The sequence below is a fragment of the Lipotes vexillifer genome, unplaced genomic scaffold (assembly GCF_000442215.2).
Source record: "Lipotes vexillifer unplaced genomic scaffold, Lipotes_vexillifer_v1.1 scaffold31, whole genome shotgun sequence".
NCBI lineage: Eukaryota > Metazoa > Chordata > Mammalia > Artiodactyla > Lipotidae > Lipotes > Lipotes vexillifer.
Genome location: NW_006792454.1, coordinates 4,124,868 through 4,145,568, shown reverse-complemented (window position 1 = coordinate 4,145,568; position 20,701 = coordinate 4,124,868). Strand labels below are relative to the sequence as shown.

The following is a 20,701-nucleotide window of genomic DNA, read 5'->3' as shown; positions in this document are numbered from 1 at the left end:
TAGTTACCCACTCTGATGTGATTTATCATTCATGCACGAGACCAGCATCCCAGTGTGAGTTGGTCAGTAGTCAGGATGTTCCTAGTGGCCTAACAGACTGAATTTTTGTTTTATTAATATTTATTCTGTGATAATACCTAATTCTTTTTATGGCTCTTAATTACTCTGGTAAAGTGTATTTGACATGATAAGGGGGCCTAGATTATAGATCTCTACTTCTCAAGCTATCTGTGAGGAAGGACCAGTTCCCCCCCGCCCAATCAGTCTGAAGCCAACACTTAAGTTCAATAAAATAAAATAAAAATAAATTACTTTAAAAAGAAGTGATCATGCCTTTAGTTTGGTACAGCAGTGTCCCATTGTCCCGAAGGTTTCCAAATGGTTGCTCTCAATTACCTGCAGACTGGTTTTAGGAAAATAATAGCCCTCAGACTAGCCCTTTCTGAATAGCATGTGGACCACTCATGGAAAGTCTTGTCTTAACAGAGGAGTGTTAAGCCACTGTTTGAGAATCACTGCACCACATCGTGCTTACTTCTGTCACAAAGAGCTTCAGGAAAAAAGAACCTTGGCCTGTCTTTTTTCCCTTTGATGATTTCTAACTCCCTTCAACCAGTTTAATCCGAGGATATGCTAAAACGGATGTTCATTTCTAGCGTTGAGCTTTCAGACCCATTCTGTTGCATGAGAAAGTCAACTTTGTTTCTTGCTGCAGTTTCTCTGTTTGTGAACGTGATGGTCTTAGATCATCTTGATGAATGATGGCTTCTTTGGAAAGAACTTTGGTGGCACTTCACATTGCCTGGATCCAGAGGTTACCCTGTCAGGAGGACTCCAGTTGGGAGTATGCAGTGTGGATATCTGTCCCGTCCCCAAGCACATTCGTTTACAAAGAGACTGTGTTGTCCTTCTGTGTAACTATAAATGGATGCTTCTGTTACCACGATAAATGAAGCTTCTCTTTTATCACTCAGGCTACCAGCAAAGTAGCCTGGACCTCTTCCACCAGAAGTAAGAGCTTTAACATAACAGTCTCCTTTTTAGGGGAGACAGCCACTCAGGCCTAAAAAGAGAGTCTGAAAGGCAGTAGATTTAGAAATAGCAGGCATTGTGGCAGGCCAGGAGAAAAGAGAAACCATATGGGACTGCTGTGTACCGTTAGGGGAGGGAAGACAGGAGGGTGATTGAAAGGAGATGCCTCAGGTGGGTTTAATCAGTTGCTGTGGTTTCTAGGGCCTGTTTTAATACCGGAGGCCGCCAGCTCTCTAAGTACATTATCGATATGCAGATTTAGGTGCAGGCTACCTGGGAAGAACCTGAGGAAGAAATGGCTGTACCTTGCTCAGATTGGGTTTCCATAGTGAAAGCCTCCATAAAAGAACAATCAAGCAAATGGATTTGATGGTAAAAGAAAAATAGTGTAGAAGAGGACACTACAGCGCTCTGGAGACCAGCCTTGTTCAGGAGAGGCCCTGCTCCTTGTCCTCACAGACTCAGTGTGCCCGCCTGCAAAATGGCCTCATGGATGACAGTCAGTCACTTACCTCAGCGAACTTGGAGTCAGAATTTCTGGGGTCAAGTCCTGGGCCCCAGTTAGCATCTTCGCAACCTTAAGCCATCTCACCTCCGGTGTCTCATCTGTTACACATTTGCTGAGCTCTGGAAGCTATTATAACGCTCAAATGAGATAATCTCTGCAAAAATCACAATGTATTTCGCTGCTTATTTACAACACCAACACTCTCCTTTACTTCCCTGCCCCAAAAAAGAACGGATGGGAGACCCGTTGCTGTGAGCGACAGCTTTTTTAAAAAAGGCTACCGCCCGGCTTCAGGATCATCCAGAGTCACCGTGTATACACATCATTTGTACGACTGATGTGAACAGACAGCTGTCTGAGAGTGTTTGATCTGAAGGCTAATTTCTCCTGCAAGATGAGGGAGGGACATCTGTTTTTGACTTCATGTAGGACTGGACACCCACACACACACAAAATGATAGAATGCTAGCAATGAGCCTTATAAGGAACACCATGTAACTATTAGAGCTTCTTTTTTAAGTAATTTACATAAATGACAAGTATTGCCTTTTTATCAAATTTTAGGTGTCATGATTCAGACCATACGATTGTGGTCCAGAGAGAATTTCATGCTGCAAGGCGGAGTAGAACGGTCTACGAGAGAGAATTCTCCATTGCAAAAATAGTACAGTTCCCTTTATCCTGTTTCCCCTAATGTAGCATCTTACATGAGCATAGTACGGTTGTTGAAACCAAGAAATTAGGACTGATACCATGCTGTTAACTCATCTAGAGACTTTACTGCAGATTTACCAGCTTTCCCACTAGTGTTCTTTTTCCGGTCTGGGACCCCTGGAATCTCACAGTTATTTGTCCTGTCTTCTTAATCTCCTCCAATCCGCAAGCAATCTTAGGTCTTTGAGTTTCTAAAAATCTTTCCCGACATTTACACGTTGACGAATACTTGCGACTGTTTTGCAGGATGCCTTTTAGTTTTGGTTTGATCTCATGTTTTCTCATAATTAGGTTGAGGTATAAATTTTGGGGCAAGCATGCCACGGAAGCAGCAGTGTGCCCTCCTCAGTATAAATATATACACACACGTTACCTGTCTCACACAAGGTCCGTGATGTTCCTTACCACCGGGTAATGTTTCTTGGACAACTTGGTTAGGGTGATGTCTGCTAGGTTCCTCCATTATAATGTTATGATTTTCCTCTTTGTAATCAATAAGGCTCTTGTCTTGTTGTTTAAGACGATTTTATGCTTCTGTAAAGTGACAGTCAAGGGTTGGAGCCAAGTGCTGTTCACAGAGGGTTGCCGAGTATCCTGTACTGGTGGGAAGAAGCGGTGCCCTAGAAGATGACGGAGTCATTATTTAAGTGTTTGAATAGATTTTTCTCAATCCATACTGAAATGGATTGCCTGACATTATACTGCAGGATTTTTAAGTCCGACCTCCAGGCGTATCTCATAGTTACTAGCAAAAATGAAAGTGTGAAATGCTTTTTAATGTATATTTAACAACACATAGTCTGGTGATTACTGATGTGTATTCTCTGTGGACTCCCTCTGCTATCAGAGGAGAATGTCGAGAGACAACATTTTTACACATTTATTCTATCTAAATCCATCACATGTTTACTTTCTAGATACGTATAGCTGTCATTTATAACAAGATCATAAAAAGTCAAATACGCTAAGTCTAACTCAAACTTTGAATCATAGGATTACAATCAATTTTCAGGAAAGTGCAATCACTGTTTTTCCTTACTCTACCTTATGAAAGAGGCCACTGGTAAATGACACGAAAATATAGCCATTAAAAAGGGGGGGGAAATACAGCATAGCAATGGGGGTATGGGGGGTAATGCTACTCTGTTCATCCTTTTGATTCAGAAATTCACACAATAGCTCCTATCTAAAGGAATTTACATCATTGAACCCAGTGCTGTGCTCAAGAAATAAAATTTGAAAAATGTACTCAATTCCTTCCTATGGTGTCACTGTTTGATAAGGATTAAGGGTCCTTTTTTTTTTTTTTTTTTTTTTGCATACACTGGGTTGCACAGCAAGAGTTCACATCTTGTACTGATATATGCTAAATACTTGAATAGTCTATAGGCCATTGTTGTTAAAGTAGCAGTAGTGTAGGCATTTTAGATCACAGAGCCCCAGTGGTCTACGTTTCGTTTGCTTTGACATTATTCAACTCAATCTGTTTCTCTAACTGTGACTCTAATGACTACATTGGCATGGCAGAAAAGTATGCTTTGTGGATCGACTTGTATTAACCGTGCTTGCATGTTGTTTTCTGCTCTCGGTGTTCCATGAGCAGACAGAGCACCTTCGGTTGCACTGAATAATCATGCACAGTCAATAAGTTTTTGTGTTTGTCTTTGTCATTTCTTTGATGTGGCCTCCAGGATGCTGCCGGCAAGGTGCTGGACCGCTGGGCCATCATGTCTCGAGAAGAGGAAATCATCACCCTTCAGCAGTTTCTGCGGTTCGGAGAAACCAAATCCATTGTGGAGCTGATGGCCATTCAGGAGAAAGAGGGGCAGGCCGTAGCTGTACCGTCTTCAAAGACAGACTCAGACATCAGAACTTTCATTGAGAGTAATAATCGCACCAGGAGTCCCAGCCTCCTTGCCCATCTAGAGAACAGCAACCCTTCCAGCATTCATCACTTTGAAAACATCCCCAACAGCCTCGCCTTCCTGCTGCCATTCCAGTACATAAACCCGGTCTCAGCCCCGCTGCTAGGATTGCCTCCCAATGGGTTGCTGTTGGAGCAACCAGGACTGAGGCTGCGGGAACCCAGCCTTTCGACCCAGAATGAATATAACGAGAGCAGTGAATCTGAAGTGTCTCCCACACCCTACAAGAACGACCAGACGCCCAATAGAAACGCCCTGACCAGCATTACTAATGTGGAGCCCAAAACTGAGCCAGCCTGCGTGTCCCCCATTCAGAATTCCGCCCCGGTCAGTGACCTGTCCAAAACCGAACACCCAAAAAGCTCATTCCGGATCCACCGGATGAGAAGGATGGGGTCAGCGTCTAGGAAAGGAAGAGTGTTCTGTAACGCGTGTGGGAAGACGTTCTATGACAAAGGTACTCTCAAAATCCATTATAACGCTGTTCACCTGAAGATCAAACATCGGTGCACCATCGAAGGTTGCAACATGGTCTTTAGCTCCCTCCGAAGCCGTAACCGTCATAGTGCGAACCCTAACCCTCGCCTTCACATGCCTATGCTAAGGAACAACCGAGACAAAGATTTAATTCGGGCCACATCAGGGGCTGCCACCCCCGTCATAGCAAGTACAAAATCAAATCTCACACTCACAAGCCCTGGCCGGCCCCCAATGGGTTTTACCACTCCCCCACTAGACCCCGTCTTACAGAATCCTCTCCCTAGCCAGCTGGTGTTTTCTGGGCTAAAGACTGTCCAACCAGTTCCTCCGTTTTACAGAAGTTTACTCACTCCGGGGGAAATGGTGAGTCCTCCAACCTCCCTCCCGACCAGTCCCATCATTCCAACCAGTGGTACCATAGAGCAGCTCCCCCCATTACCCTCTGAGCCAGCAGCGCCAGTAGTGATGATGGCCACTCATGAGCCCAGTGCCGACCTGGCGCCCAAGAAGAAGCCCAGGAAGTCCAGCATGCCTGTGAAGATCGAGAAGGAAATTATCGATACTGCCGATGAGTTTGACGATGAAGACGACGACCCCAATGACGGCGGAGCTGTGGTCAACGATGGGAGCCATGACAATCACTGCCACTCGCAGGAGGAAATGAGTCCAGGCATGTCTGTGAAGGACTTTTCTAAGCATAGCAGGACCCGGTGCATTTCAAGGACTGAAATAAGAAGGGCCGACAGCATGACTTCCGAGGACCAAGAACCTGAGCGGGACTACGAGAACGAGTCTGAGTCTTCGGAGCCCAAAGTAGGTGAGGAATCCATGGAAGGGGATGAGCACATGCACGGCGAGGTGAGCGAGAAAGTCCTGGTGAACAGTGAGAGGCCGGACGAGGACCACAGTGAGCCCTCTCACCAGGACGTCATCAAGGTGAAGGAAGAGTTTACAGATCCCACTTATGACATGTTTTACATGAGCCAGTACGGACTGTACAACGGCGGGGCTGCCAGCATGGCAGCCCTGCACGAGAGTTTTACATCATCTCTGAATTACGGCAGCCCTCAAAAGTTCTCCCCGGAAGGTGATCTGTGTTCTAGCCCAGACCCCAAAATCTGTTACGTGTGCAAGAAGAGCTTCAAAAGCTCCTACAGCGTGAAGCTTCACTACAGGAACGTTCACTTGAAAGAGATGCACGTCTGCACGGTGGCTGGCTGCAACGCCGCCTTCCCCTCTCGCCGAAGCAGAGACAGGTCAGTAAATCCCCATTGGCTGCTCCTGCTGGGGGTGGAGGGTGCCAGTCATGGTGGACTTGAAACATTAAAAAAAAAATCCAGCTTAGATGTTTTTTGATGCACTGTAAAGATTGTCCACAGTGATCACGTGACCCCCAAGCTGCCATGCTCGTGAAGGATTGTTGCAGTTGGTGCTTGTTGTGATTAAGCATGCAGAATCGTATGCCATCTTACCCAGTAATGCACGCCATTTTTCTCTGTGCTCTGTGTATGTGTGTATGTGCGTTTCCGTGCATCTAGGTGTGAATAAGTTAACTATGTACACAGTTCCCTGCTTCCCCGTGAACCTTCACTTAGAAGCCGCAGCTTCTGTTATGTATATTTCTGCTTTGCCATGTGGCTTTTTAATTAAATCAATATATTATCTTCATACACACATATTTATCCAATATAGAAACAGAAATTTACGGATGGAAAGAACCATAGGTCCAGGACATCGAGACAGCCTGCATCTCCGTAGGTATAACCAGAAATGTTATCGTTCTTACATGAGTATTTAGTATGTCCTTGAATTAATTCTTTAAGAGTCATAAAAATATCAGAAGAAAACGGGACCAAAGTAATTGTTGATACGGGGAAGTGGTATGGTGATGTGGGTTACTTTAACTTTACCGTGTCTTGGAGCACATCTCTCAAATATAATCTGTCGTGGGAATTAGGCACAGAAGGGGAGGCATGCATATACTTTGAGGATCAGTTAGAATATATTATGTCCAGCCTTCAGATGACATCACACCTTAGCTATGTAGCTGCAGCTCTGAAACAGTTGGGCTTAAACAGAAGCAGCTGGTCCTAAACCTACAGTGGTCTTTTTCAATCATCTTAAAGAAAATGTGATAGAAATGGAATGTGTCAAGGTGGTCAGTGGTGGGGTAACACAGTTGTCCTACCCTTGCGGAGATAAGCTTGTGAACAGATCATTTACATGATACACTAGGCTCAACTAGAGTCACACAGTTGGTTCATCCCATCATATTGGATGTGGTGTTTGGTTTTCCAGTGCCTTTTAAAAATATTTTTGGAGAAAATTTTTTTTACATGGTAAAAGTCGATATATGTAGAAGAAACAAAATGAATCAGGAAGTTTCCAAAGAGCCAGCACCCAAATTCTAGTGTTTATCAGTTGGGCAGAGGTCTCTGACAAAGTAACATGTGATAGAAGTACACTGAAAAGTAGTGATCTGTCACTAGAATGCTCAGCTTTTTTTAAAAGTTCAATCTTTTTAAAAATGAACGTTAAAATATAATTGATTTTCCTTTGTACTAAAATATAAGCGGCCCAATGTATGAAAAGCAAAATCTCTGAGAGAAAACTAAGTGGCTTTCTTTGTGCAACTCAAAACATGCTTTGAAGAGAAATCTCTCTTCTTAAAAATCCCCCGTCCCCCATTTACCTTGTTCTGTAAAAACGTTTTACGGTCACAAAGTTCTTTTCAGTTCCAGGTTATCATCGACAGCCCCAGAATACGGCAGATAAGATAGCTAGACTTTGAATAATAAAATATAATACTATACCCAACCCCCCCCGCCAAGTTTGTGAGCAATATTCATGCTTTTATGTTTGAAATAGTACACTTGTGATAATGAGGTTAATGCATTGGATTTTTTTTTTTTTAACAAAAATAGAAGACTCATGAAAACCTGCATAAAAAATTTATGGAAATGGAGTGTTTGAAGACAAGCCAAAATTTAAGCTTATTTGCATGAATTCCTATCACAGTTTTAGTTGGTTTGCTGAAAATACTGCAAGTCATGACACTGGAATAAATGGCTCTGGGACCAAAGGCTACAACACCCGAAGCTTGGTGCTTTCATTTATGTCAAGCCACTAGAAGACACAAGCGCTTGTGTTTCTGTGGCCTAATGTATAAGGAGGTACTGTGGAGAGGGTGGTTTGTCTGAGGAAAAACATTTAGTGACTGAGTGATAGCAGAAGAATATTTCAATCTCTAATTTTATTTTAAGGATTGAGAGTGTCATGAGTGACCAGCCATACAGAAGTTTAGACCAGTGCCTAGGATAACTAGGATATAGGATATTCTAGGTGAGAAGCATAATACAGATATTCTGCCATGTATGTTCAGTCACAGAAGAGATGGCAGACCTCAGAAGACAGGTGATTACATTTCATATGGGTGAAATAGCACGTCGTGCCTAATCTTTTTAATTCTGGAGTTTTGTCACACACGATAAAAAGCAAATTGAAAAAAAAAAATACTGTACAAGAACGTCTTGATTCTCACATGAAATTTTGCTTTTCAAGAATCTGCAAATCTTTCGACCTCAGGCACGTCGTGCCTAATCTTTTTAATTCTGGAGTTTTGTCACACACGATAAAAAGCAAATTGAAAAAAAAAAATACTGTACAAGAACGTCTTGATTCTCACATGAAATTTTGCTTTTCAAGAATCTGCAAATCTTTTGACCTCAGGCTAAAAACATAGCAAAAACTCTTGGTACTTTTGGTTTTTTTTTTTTTTTTTTTTAAGAAGAGTGTTGATCCTTGTTCAGTTGTCTATTACTTGAGTTAATATATGATGTGAATGTAACTACCACTGAATAAGCAGAAACAGCGATGCCATCGGGGTACCACCCTCTTCGTGCATCTCAGGCAACACAGTTGCACTATAATTGTACTCCTGTTTCAGCCCTTTTTTGTCATTTCATCAACTAATAACGACCCGTGATTTAATCTCCTTATTCGCAAAGCCTCTTGCCTCACATCTTGAATCGACCCCTCAGACATATTATCTTCCTCTTTCTCTTCACTTGTACTGTGTCAGTCACAAGAACCCCAGGAATTTCGTGTCCCTGCTTTTCTCCTCTTCAGTTCACTATGAAGCTAGGATAAGTTGTCTTACCTTTCTCTGAGCCAACATACCTTCCCGAACAGAAATCCTCCTTTGCCTTTAATCCCGCCGTGTCCTCGCCCATTTCTCTCCTCTCCCCAGAGTCTCGACTCATCCATCCTGGACTCCACAACATCTTCTTTGTGCAAATAAAGCATTAGAAGGCATTCTGAGTGGGGACCGAAGTGTGCAAGGCTACCGGGTTTCTGGGATGCCTGTGATAAAACTAACAGAATGACCCTCTTCCTTCTGTCTACGAAAGCAGCCTTCTTGTCTTTGGGCTTAGAACACCTTACAGGCGAGAGAAACAGGTCTTCTTGCGCTTCCTCCAAGATGGTTATACACAAGGGAGTTGCGTGTTTGGTCTCAGATAGGCTGTTAGTAGGATGGAAGGAGAAAGATGTTAAATGCTGTGTTTTAGGTTTGACGGCTAGGTAGCAGAGATTTCCAAGTCTTCGCTTATGGTCTTTCTAGGTTTTTATAAGATCAGATTGAAGGCTTTTTGAAAAGCAAGAATATTCTTTGTGTAAAGTCACAAAAAGGGAGACGAGAGAGAGAGAGAGAGAGAGAGAGAGAGAGAGAGAGAGAGAGAGAGAGAGGCACAAGCAAGGCTTGCGAGGGCTGAGGAGTCCAAGCGCAGTGTCAGAGGTGTCCTTTTCTATACAGCTGTGAATGAGTGTGAGTTTAATAAATCAGAAAGCAAAGAGGACCATTCCACACTAATGACAAAGAGCAAGCTAACATACCCAGACTCCAATTCGTCTGGTCGCTAGGTGGTTGGTAGGGTAATTTTTACTCCAGCTTCTCGAAGTAAAATGTAAATTATTCTCCCTGTAAAGAACTATAGAACTATGAGGCAATGGCTGAAGTATTTAAGTGCATACTGATAACAGTGTGTAGTGTTACACCTGACAGTCTCTAAACGCCCTTACTTCTTTCTTGTTCGTCCCTTGATTTTTCTGCCAAGATGCTGTTCTGTCAGGGAACAGGAAAGCTGACCCTGGGTTTCGAAGTAAACATATGAAAATACTCCCTGGGAAGAAGAAATTCCAACTGGCCTAGAACCTACAGTCTTCATAAAGGACATTTTCTTGAAGACAGTGTCATAGAGTTGGCTGGGCCTGGCTTCCTCTGGTCATTTCTCATCCTCTGTCAGTCATGTTTTTTGATCCCCAGGAGGGCTGAGTGGCCATGGATCAAGCCCGTTTATAAATTACATTTGGTTTTTATTCAGCAAAATAGAAAGCCTTCTGTCCTCTTCCCCCAAATTCCTTATCATTTGCTAATATGATAAAAATCTATTTAATGCCAATCACTAAAACAGACATAAATAGATTTTACACCGGCAGCTATAGCGAAGACGTTGTCCACAGAAACTAGATGGTCTTGCATCTTTGTTCCTCTCTTCCTCTGAGAATAGTGGCCACTAATTGCCACAGTTTATCTTGAATTTTATCAGAAGGGTCAGCATATATGGTTGATCTTCAAGGTGTAGGAAAGGCGATTCAGCCCCATGAATAGATTTAAAAACAAAATAATATTTGGTCAGGGTGATTTATAAATAAATATGAGGCAACCATTGGTGCCAAGGGTGAACCTTCTCTTTGACTGCTAGTTAAATCTGTCCAGATTTAAACATGTAAACTTCTTGATTTGTATGGAGTAAGACATCTGTGTTTGCTTTATTAAAACCTGCTGATGTCTCCAGAACTAAATTCGTTCCTATATAGGCCTCTGGGTAGCTGTACCTATAAAGCAGAGATGTATGGTTTTTGCTTGTCTGATTACCTGGCTTCCAGCCCTGTACAGGTGTGCAGGAATAAATTAACACGAGCTACCTCTGATGAGCCCCTGCATACATTAACAGCAGAGGTGAAGATGCGAAAACATGCTACCTGCCTCCTGTTAGCACCTTCTCAGCAGCGACATCCATTTTTTCCATCATTCTCTGTGTTTGGAAACTTATAGAGAACTTCTCTAAAGAGAGATTTTCAGTAAATACACATGGCTGCACCAGGCAATACCTCCAAGAAATGAGCCACTTAGCACCAACTTAAGATAACTATTAATATATTTGCCCTAATATGATTAGCTGTCAAATAAAGCGTGTTAATCCTCTCCAAGTACAAGAAGAGAACATGTTGAGGCATCAGCCTTTTCATTTCCTGTATTTTTGCCATTCAAACTGCAGCTTTCCTTTACCAGAATTCTTTTAAAAGGTGAAGTTGTGCCGGTCCTCTGACTTGTAAAGGAAGAGGTTTTTTTTGTTTTTTTTCCTTCTCCTTCCCTGTGAAGTCTGTTTGGTTCCACAATGCAGCCAGGAGATCAGTAGGTCTTTTGTACTTCTCTCCATTACTTTCCATCAAAGGCAAACAGACAAAATACATCCGCCTTCTGAATAACTGCCAGTTGTGCCCTCCCCAACCGAAACTTTGGTAAGTGAGATAAACTTCGGTGCCATTCCTGCCTCTGGGCTGCTTTCTACATCCTGGGAGGAGAGCAATGAGCAAAACAGTCTCCTTGTATCATGGGGAGAGACTCTGTCAAGCGCACAGTGAGCCTCGGATCTTCCGAGTGACCTCCTGCTGGCGCAGCTGGATGTAAGCTCATTTAAGCCTCCGCTGACCTTTCACTCCTCCAGTCCAAGAACTACACCAGTCCCTTCCACCAACCTGCCTACAAAATAGACAACCAAGCTTAACGGCGGGCAAAGGACTTTCTCTCCGTGATACGAAGAAGTTTTTACAAATTTCTATTGAGGGGAGTAACATTCAATCTCTTGTGGCTACGTAACTTCCTCTGCACAAACGTAATGCTTCTATAATACCCTTTATCCTTATCTTTCCTCCAAGGGAACAAGCTACTGCTCTCGCCAGTGCAAACTCGAAAATTCAGGCAAAAATAGCATTTCGAGCAGAATGCACGTACCGCATGCACAGGTGGTAATTTTCATAATAGCACCACTTTGAAAGGGTCATCTTCCTGATTTCCGTCTCCCTTGGGTCCGCCACCGTCTACCCGATCCTCTGATAGACTTTCTCTCGGTGTGATTCTTTCTCATAATTATTCATTTGAAATATTTGTTTTTCTAGATAGTCTTTTCTTTTTTAAAAAACATAGGCCGTTTCTCACCTGGAAGCAGGTTATAAGACTTCACACATACATTAGTATTTGCTTGTATCAGTCCTGGGAAGATGGGCTCTCTCTTAAGGTGAGAGGCTTCTGCCAGCTCTCTCTTGCTGTGAATGATCATTTCTGTTGTTGTTGTTGTTCTTGTGCTAAGAGGAACACAGACTTTTCTTCCTCTGTTGAAATTTCATAGTGAAGGTTGGGCTAGAAGGCATTTCTTTTTTAAAAAAGTCTTCTCAGAAATAAGTTAATGTTTTTGCCGTAAGACTCCCACAAGCTTCAAATAAATGAATGTGGCAGAATATAAAAGGAGTTTACACTTGCCAAAAAATTACAATGTCATAAAAAAGGGATTTATTAACTTTGAATTCTTCAGTGCCAGGATGTGTGTGTGTGTGTGTGTGTGTGTGTGTGTGCGCGCGCGCGCGCGTGTGAGAGAGAAGCAAGCTGAGCAGGAGGAGAAAAGAATGCTTTTCAGGAAAGAACAATTTTTCTTCAGTTATTTAACATCAAACCACACTTAAAAAATACCTAGATTTTATGTCCTAATGCTAGCTGCTTGAATTAAAACAGGAGTTGTAAATTCCTGGTAAAAAGCCGTTATGCCTGAAGTGTTAGTGATCTTAACTCTATCTAGTACTTTATGGAGTTTATTACTTCTTTTACTAACTAGGGGGGGAAAATGTTACCTACTTCTAGTTTAATTCTTTTTCTTGCTCGCTCTAATTATTTTGACTTTACCTTAGGAGAAAAAAGCCAAGTGCTCCTACCCGAACATACGTAAGTGGCGCCTCAATTTTGCTATTGCATATGTCAATCTGAATGATTACTAGCTCTTCAAAAATGATGCTAACATTCTCATCTAAATGCATCCACATAATGTATATGTGTGTTTATACGTAAACACCCACATAAATAAGAATATCAGAAGACAGATCATCCTTAATTGCCAGAGTAGACATCTTCATCCTTGCAAGTCATGTAGGAAGTTACTTCAGCACATGGATGGGGAGTAAGATTTTTTTCAGTCAAAGGAGACAGATTTGGGCAATGAGAACAACAGACCTTCAAAAGCAAGCCTCTTGGGTCTGATGGCCAGCTGAGGGGAGCCGCTCTAACTCTGCTGCCTTTTTAGTCTGCTGTGTCACTGAGGGGGCACTGGGGGGTCAGTCCGCTCACTAGTAATTGTGTTTTACAGACTTCTAAAGCAATTGGCTCAGTCAGTCCCAATTCAATAAAAGTGGAGAGCAAGAGAGAGAGCACTTTTGTTCTATTTTTTACTTGAAATTATTTCATTCAGCAGTCTGTCTTTTTTATTACCAGGACTTGACATTAGCACTCCAAGCTATATTAGCATCCATTTCAGCAGTTCAGTAATGGTATTAAAAAAACACTTAACTTCAACGGTGAACGGTTGTATGACAGTACCATAAAAAATCCACATTAAAAAAAAAAAAAAAAACTTACGTATTTGTCCCAGCAAATTATTTTCCACTTGTTTAACCACTTCAAAGCTATGTTCTTGTGACGGGTATTCACGAGAACCTTCTTGCTCTCAGAAGCAAGCAGTCAGTGGTGCTCTGTTGACGAGGGAATCGGGAGAAAGAGGAAAGGGAAATCCGGTGGGGAGAGGGTAGGTAAAGATGCTGTTTACCCTGTAGTTAGATTACCTTCCATTCATCAGCAGAGATGGAATTGGCAACCTCAGAGCACCCAAGGTGAAATTCTTGGATTCTCATGCATGGCTGGGATTTGATTTTGAACTCAGCACTCTCCAAACTTGGGAGCAGAGCCTAACTACTGGCACTGCAGTGTGCTCATAAACGACTACATTAGGTTCTAAATTTTGATTAAACGTTCAGTAATTAATCAATGGTAGACACGAAACAGTTGGCGAGGTCCAGAGCTGCAAAATGTTTAAGACATAAAACATTACGAAGCAATTAGAATACGCGCCTTCAAGAGAAGGATTGCCTTCAATAAAGAGGTAAATGATAGCGTCCTGCTTATTGTGGACGTAGGCAGCCAGAGCAATATGATACACTGCTGGAGATACACATATCAGTAATCATCCACATTATTAGGGCCATTAATCATAATTCCAAAAATATGACAGCAGCAGCCAACTTTTTGACCAATTTTGCTTCTGCCTGTTGGCCATTATAACTTCGCTAATAGACTGCAGAGCTCCTGTGCGTGGCAGTTTGCATTGAGAATGGAAGAATAATTATATTTGAGCTGCTGATTTCTTCTCTCCTTGGAAAAGGCTTAGCACTTTGACGATCCCAGGAGCTCACTGTTGTTAAACCAGTAAAAGTACTCTACTGAAATTTTCTTTGTTGGTCAGGAACGAGGAGATGTTTCAAATGAGATAGAAGCGTCAGGCTGGAATAGCCGCTAATGTTTCTTGCTCCAAAGTGATCCTTGGGCAGCAAGATGAATGCAGGGGTTCCTTTAGCTCACTTTGCTCTCTCATTTCTCTTCTGCAGACAGGTAGAAATGTCACTGTATGGTGATACACCAGGCAAATCCCACAAGGATCGTGGTGGTTTCAGTATGAATATATATGGAACTAAGAAGTTGGGGAAAGTGGTTCATGATTTGGGGAGGAATAAGCACCTCTTTCGTACAAAATTCTGCTTCTGTGGCTATGCTTGTTGTGAATCAAAAGTAAAAAGAATTTCAAAAAAAAAAAATCATCTGAATGTTGCTCAACATTGAAATGTTTAGTAGCATAGGTGCGTTGCTGGTTGCTTAACTGAAGTTTTGCTGTCTCAGCTGGTGGTTTTGACATTGTTTAACCAAAGACATAAATTAGACTTTGCACATTGTTTTGGTTCATGTATCTTCTAAGTAGTTTCATTTTTCAACACAATTCTAGATAAGGCCGTAGCTAAGTTATAATATTGCCTACAAAATTCTGTCGGCCCCCCCGCCCCTTGGGGAACTCCTACATCCCAAATATTGTCTTTTTAAAAGATCATGAATTAACCGTTTTAATGCTATAAAACCTTCTTGGATATTTAGTCTTCGAAAAGTATTTCCTTTGAAAAAGATCTCAGAGAGAAACTGATGTTCCACTCTGTACACATTAGAAAAGATAGCTATTTACTTTTAAATAGGAGAAGAAATTTGAGCATCTAGAGAAAAATGCATTCTTATTATTTTGGAAATAGGTCTTGTAAACTCTTTGTATAAGACAATAAAACAAGGGATGAAGGCTTGAGGGCTAGTTCATCCAGGGTAAATATAAATCTCAAGATTCTAGCTCAGATTTATTTAAGTCCTTAAAAGATGCCAGGGTGAACCGCCTTGCTTTTTCTTACCCAACAATGGTAGTAAACTGAGCACCACAAGAGCTGCCTGATTGAGAAAGTTTCCAAGTGCTGTGAAAACATAATCCTATTCACAGTGTAACACGCGTCTCACATTACAGCGCAACAGGTTATCTGTCGAATAATCAGCACCCTCCAAAAGCCTCGATACAACTCAGAAGTAAAATGGTTAGGGAACAGCGCTGGATATCAGTTCTGCACTTAACCTGAGCATCCAGCATAGACATTTTCCATCCACCAATCTGCCTTCCTAAATGCCATTACTACATTAACATTTTTTATGCATTCCACAGCAATGACAAATTGTTTTGTAACCGTAGTGCCAGATTTAGTATGCGAGAGACACGTTCACCTCTGCCAACAAACCAATAATTCTCACTAACATCTTCAGAGTTACAACATTTATAAAGTTGCAAAGTGGAGTAAACAAACCATCTGTTTGGCTTTTCCATATATGTCATGCTTTCTTATTAGCATATTACGATTCATTTAGTAAACAAATTTGGTGATTTCGTTCACGTCAAAGTTAGGTCGGAAGCTTGAAGATGATTAACATTCCCGGGACAGGCACATTAATACATTGCTTCCTCGGCAAAGTTAAATGGCTTCTCAGGAGAATCGTCCCTTGTTGACAAGATGAGACTGTCAATTTTGTTCGCCTGCCACGTTAGGGGCCGTAAGGGGATGGCAGGCTCTGAGAGAGGGGAGTCATGTAGGCAGCATAATTCACTGTGAATTGAGAAAAGAAGTCTAATTCTGATAAATGGTCGACCCCAATACATCCTACCTGTTATTACAACAGACGTGCCGTATCTGTGCAGTAAATTAGCTAAACCCCTAAAGAGTTTGGTGGGAGCTTATCTTCAAGTGAATAATTTGAATGTAGAGGGAACTGTCTGCGTGACCAGTATGGATGATTTGTTTTATATTGAAAGGGATTGAAGTGACTGAATTTCATACTTTTAATTTGCAAGAATTTGCTTAGCTTTTATTTCTTGCATTTATTATGTACTTCTATACTTCTGGGGGTTTTTGGAGCATTGTTCACTAGAATTTTACATTGAATTTCCTGAGCTAGCGATGGCTTTTGGCTCTTTTGGAGAAAAATCTTTAAATATTAGCCTGTTAGAGCAACTACTTGTTTTACAGAAAATGTATACTAACAAAAATGTCGTTTACTTCACAGGGCTGTAAGACATCAATTAATGATGATACAAATATTTTTGAGGCATTAAAGACAACAGGTAGTGTCATAGCAATCAGATAAGAAGAGAACTAATGAGGGGCAGAGGTTTTAACTTTTCATTTCTGTGGATTTGGTTAGCAGATTTAATTTCTGATCAGGAAATACTGACTCAGTATCCCACAATACACTCAAACCCAGCGTCTAGATTTTCCCAGATTGTATATAAGTAACATTTCTCTGCCCCATATACACACATATACACACGCACCCCATATATATAGTGGTATCTGCTGTGTGTACATCACTATGATCGTTCTGGACAATATAATTTGAGAAGTGTGCGTGTGTGTGTGTGTGTGTGTGTGGAGTGGCAGAGGTGAGCAGGAAAAATAAAGGCAAAAGCTCCAAGATGGAGCCTCAATTCCATTTCACCGGAGGCATTGTAATTATCAAGTATTTTGTTTCAATTCGCTAAGTTTAGAATGGCTCAGAACTGATTAAGAATTAAGGTTAGATTCAGCTTCTCATGCAACCTATAGCTTGACTTACTATTCACTTTGGACAACCACGTTCTGATTTTCTGATTTGCTCATGAGACTTTTTTTTTTTAAAAAGTTCCTTCCTCTCCAAAACCAAAGTTAAAATCTCAAAACGCTTTCTCTTTTCAATGTATTTAATGTGTTTAATTTTTATTTTTATGATTAAACATTGCATTAAGTTCAACTGGGCACTTGAAGAAGCTTGGAAAGAGAAACGTGAGAAAAGAAAAGCTCAAGACAGGACTGACTTTCTCTAAAGGGCACTTGCATTTGCTTGACTGTGTTGGATTTGGTGTCTTCTGTGGTTGCATGGTAAAGTTTTCTTTTTTCTTTTTTTTTAAACTGACATATAATTGACATGTTTTCATTAAAGAAACCGAAGAAGACTGGTAGTCCACTTGAGTCCAGCTAGAGTACTTCCACTCAGCATTTCATGGAGTAAGTTTGGTTTTATGACCTCCCCTATATCGTATAGGCTTCATAACGTTTTTGCTTTTGAGGGTGCTCTCAGTTTTCAAGAGGCTTTTGGTAAACTCAGTACAGAAAGAGTAGGGAAGAATACAGAGGGTCAGAGGAAACATTTGTGATTCCAAGCATAGCCTAGGTTATAGGACTGTGTCATGCCCTAATTATATATCATTACCTTACACCGCAGTGGGGTGTGATAGGGTCAGAATTATCCTCTGCTGTATTATCAGGGTCTTTTCTTAAATATTCAGTTACATGCTTCCAATCTTGGGATCATTGTTTTCTCTTCCACGGCGTATTTTGGGGAAAGTTTCTGTAAGGCTGCGTATTATTGATTGAAGTCACATAAATGTAATTATGTCCGAAGTGCAAAGTATTCTACTTGAGCTGCAAGAGACTTGAGGTTGAATAAGGTATAGCTTACGTTCTCCTTGAAAGTGACCATCTTGGGACTAAATCTTGGCCTACTCTCTTGACGAGATCCCCGGTGAGATCAGATCCTTACCCCTTCTACTCACCTTTTCTCTTCATCCCAGTCATTTTTGTTTTTTCTGTAAGAGGAAGGAAGCTGCCTCCTCGGAGTATCGGTATTACCTACCTAATCAAAGCAAATAGAAACAGCTTTTGTACCGTTGACATTCTTATACAATGTAGTAAGTTCTAACGTGGTTTTTGTTCATGATTATCTTTTCCTCTTTTCTGGAGATAAATATTCAGAACCCTAGGTTTATTTTCTAGGAAAAGTCTCTCTCTGGAGAACTCAGAATTGGTTCCTTTCTGGAGTCCCCCTTCTCCTTACAGACAGCTGCCTACTGCTTCCTCTGCTGCGGGTCCTCCCGTTTCCAGCACTCTCTGGCCTTGCTCCCATTTTAGGATCCTCTTCCCTGTACGTCCGATAGTCCGTTGGCATGACTTCTTTCTGTGTCTCTTCCGTCTTCCCTCTCCTTTTACCTCTTTGGCTTTCTGATCCACGTAAACTTGTAAGTTGCTGTTAACCCCAGGTGTTTGTCTCTCCTCCTTGGGCAGTGTTCTCTGACAGCTCAGGGTTTGGACTGACTTGAGTCCAGGTCTCTGTTAACATCAAGTGCTGCCTTTTGTCCATTCTGCGGAGGCTGAACCTAACCTCTTGAGGCACAGGATCGGGACTCTCTAAAGAATCTGTCTTTTCTCCCTCCTTCTCTTGCTTTGCCTCTTCCCACCCCAGTAGTACTGGAGTCAGTTAGAACAAGCCCACCATCATGAGAGTGGACCAGTAAACTTTCCACAGCACGTTCTTCCCATCCCCAGTTCAAGTATTTTGCATATGGCATTTAGGAGGATTAGTAAACAAAAATGAAACAGATTAAGAAATGAACATAATCAATTCTCCTGAACTGTGGTTGCATAATGGAAATCGACTACCACGAATGAACCCGTGTACTGAAGTTATGAACAGCAGAGCTAATGCACTGCCATGAGTTCATCTTTAGTATTGCATTACACCTGAATCAATTGATAAAGTAGCTTTTTTTTTTTTTAAGCAAGGGATGGCACTTAATTGAATAAAAGCCAATGTAATTATATTAGCAGAGGCCAACAGTACTGCTGACAGCGGAAAAGGGACACTGTTGAACAGAGTGCCAGAGCTGGTCTACACATTTCTGCACATTGTTTGGTTGACAGATATTGAGGGCTGGTACATCATCTAATTAGATTACAGATTTCCATTGCTGTAAGTGAGAAATGAAGAGAAACATCTCTTCCTGGTAACATAGCAGTGGAGATGTGCAATTTCACAGGTCATCTTCGGAACGATGTGTCCGTCTGGGGGATCAGTGTGTCCTTTTGCCGATGTTAATTTATTCTTCCTTATTCAGTGTGTCTTGATGTGACTGCTGTGTGTCTGGCTGCTGTTTTCTCAGCAGTGAATCTAGGACGTGGTAACTGCAGATGTGTGAGAAGCAACGGAGTTCTAGATTGAAGTCATCGCAAGATGTGTGCTTGTGAAATTAAGACAGGGAGGGGAGGGAGGGTGTTAAAAATAATACACAGAGGGGTAGGACTTGGTGAGCTACTTGTGGTTGGCAGATTGTTTTATCAGTAGATTGTCTGACAGTATGTACTGCCACTCTGCTTCCACATTCCTGTAATAACTCCGGTGGTGTCATACCTACATGTCAGGGGAAAGACTTCACAGTAGGCATTTCCTACACTCTGCTTAGCAACCTGCACGGGGAGTCATCTGCCATCTGACACCAAGGAGACGGGGAGCGACTGTGTCAGAGCAGGGACTGTGGGGACCACTTCTGTTTATCATTCACATATCTGCACACTGCATGCATCTGTGCAGAACCCATTTATGGATGATGATGATGCCGTGAATTTGGTTTATCTTAATTTGATTTATGACTTTTTGGATGATGCGGCTGATCTGAAAAATCATCAAGACAGCATATGAGATGATCGCTTATGACAGAAAATGATTTTATGATCAGAACATTTTAAATCCCTATGTTATTGTTTAAGTTTTTTTTTAAACCAGATGTCTAGAATGTGAATTTGTTTTCTCTCTCTCTCTCCTTCTCTCTCTTTTTCTCTGTCTCTCATTCTTGCTTTCTTTTGTGATCGATTTAGCAAAAGATTAGAAAGCTGATCTTATTATCACAAGGTAAGCTCAGCCTTCCTAAGTGCAGTGTGGAGAGGGCTGCCGCCCCTCTGCCCCTTCAAACCCGGAGTGCTGTATATTGTCTTGTGTGGAAAGGTGGAGAAATGCTTCCCACCTTTCTTGTCTCTGAGGCACATACCTCTCAACCATCTCTAAGAGAGATTAGCCATGCTTCTCACCAAATGGAGTGACTCATCTCGGTCTTCCATACTTTTTAATTATAATCAGGTGGTCTGTTGAACTTGATGCTGGCCCTTCTAGGTCATTTCTATTATCAATTTCGGTTATCACGATTACTTCTCTAAGATGTGGAGCTTCTGCCATTATTGAGAAGCTTTTATGTATCTGTATATTTATTTACTGGTTTACTTTTTGGAAGGGTAGCCTTCAATTTAGGTACGTGTCAAACGTGAGCCTTTGCAGGTGGAGAGAGGTATATGCCCAAGGGCACTTTAAAAATAAATGGGGGATATAAATACAAAGGCAATGTTTTCAGACAGATAATAACCTATCAGGCTTTGGTAAATCATGACATCCCTATGGATGTTCTGGGACAAATCCTATCTTTTTTTTTTTTTTTTTTTTTTTTTTTTT

The 20,701-nt window shown here is 41.6% G+C and overlaps 1 protein-coding gene across 1 annotated transcript in view; it reads left to right on the top strand.

The window, feature by feature from the left end:
- Positions 1–20,701, top strand: part of BNC2 (basonuclin zinc finger protein 2) — a 299,077-nt gene that overhangs the window by 276,669 nt on the left and 1,707 nt on the right. The window contains exon 5 of the mRNA XM_007465653.1: positions 3,946–5,915. Coding sequence (XP_007465715.1) covers positions 3,946–5,915 — 1,970 coding nt within the window. The remainder of the gene's footprint in view (positions 1–3,945; positions 5,916–20,701) is intronic.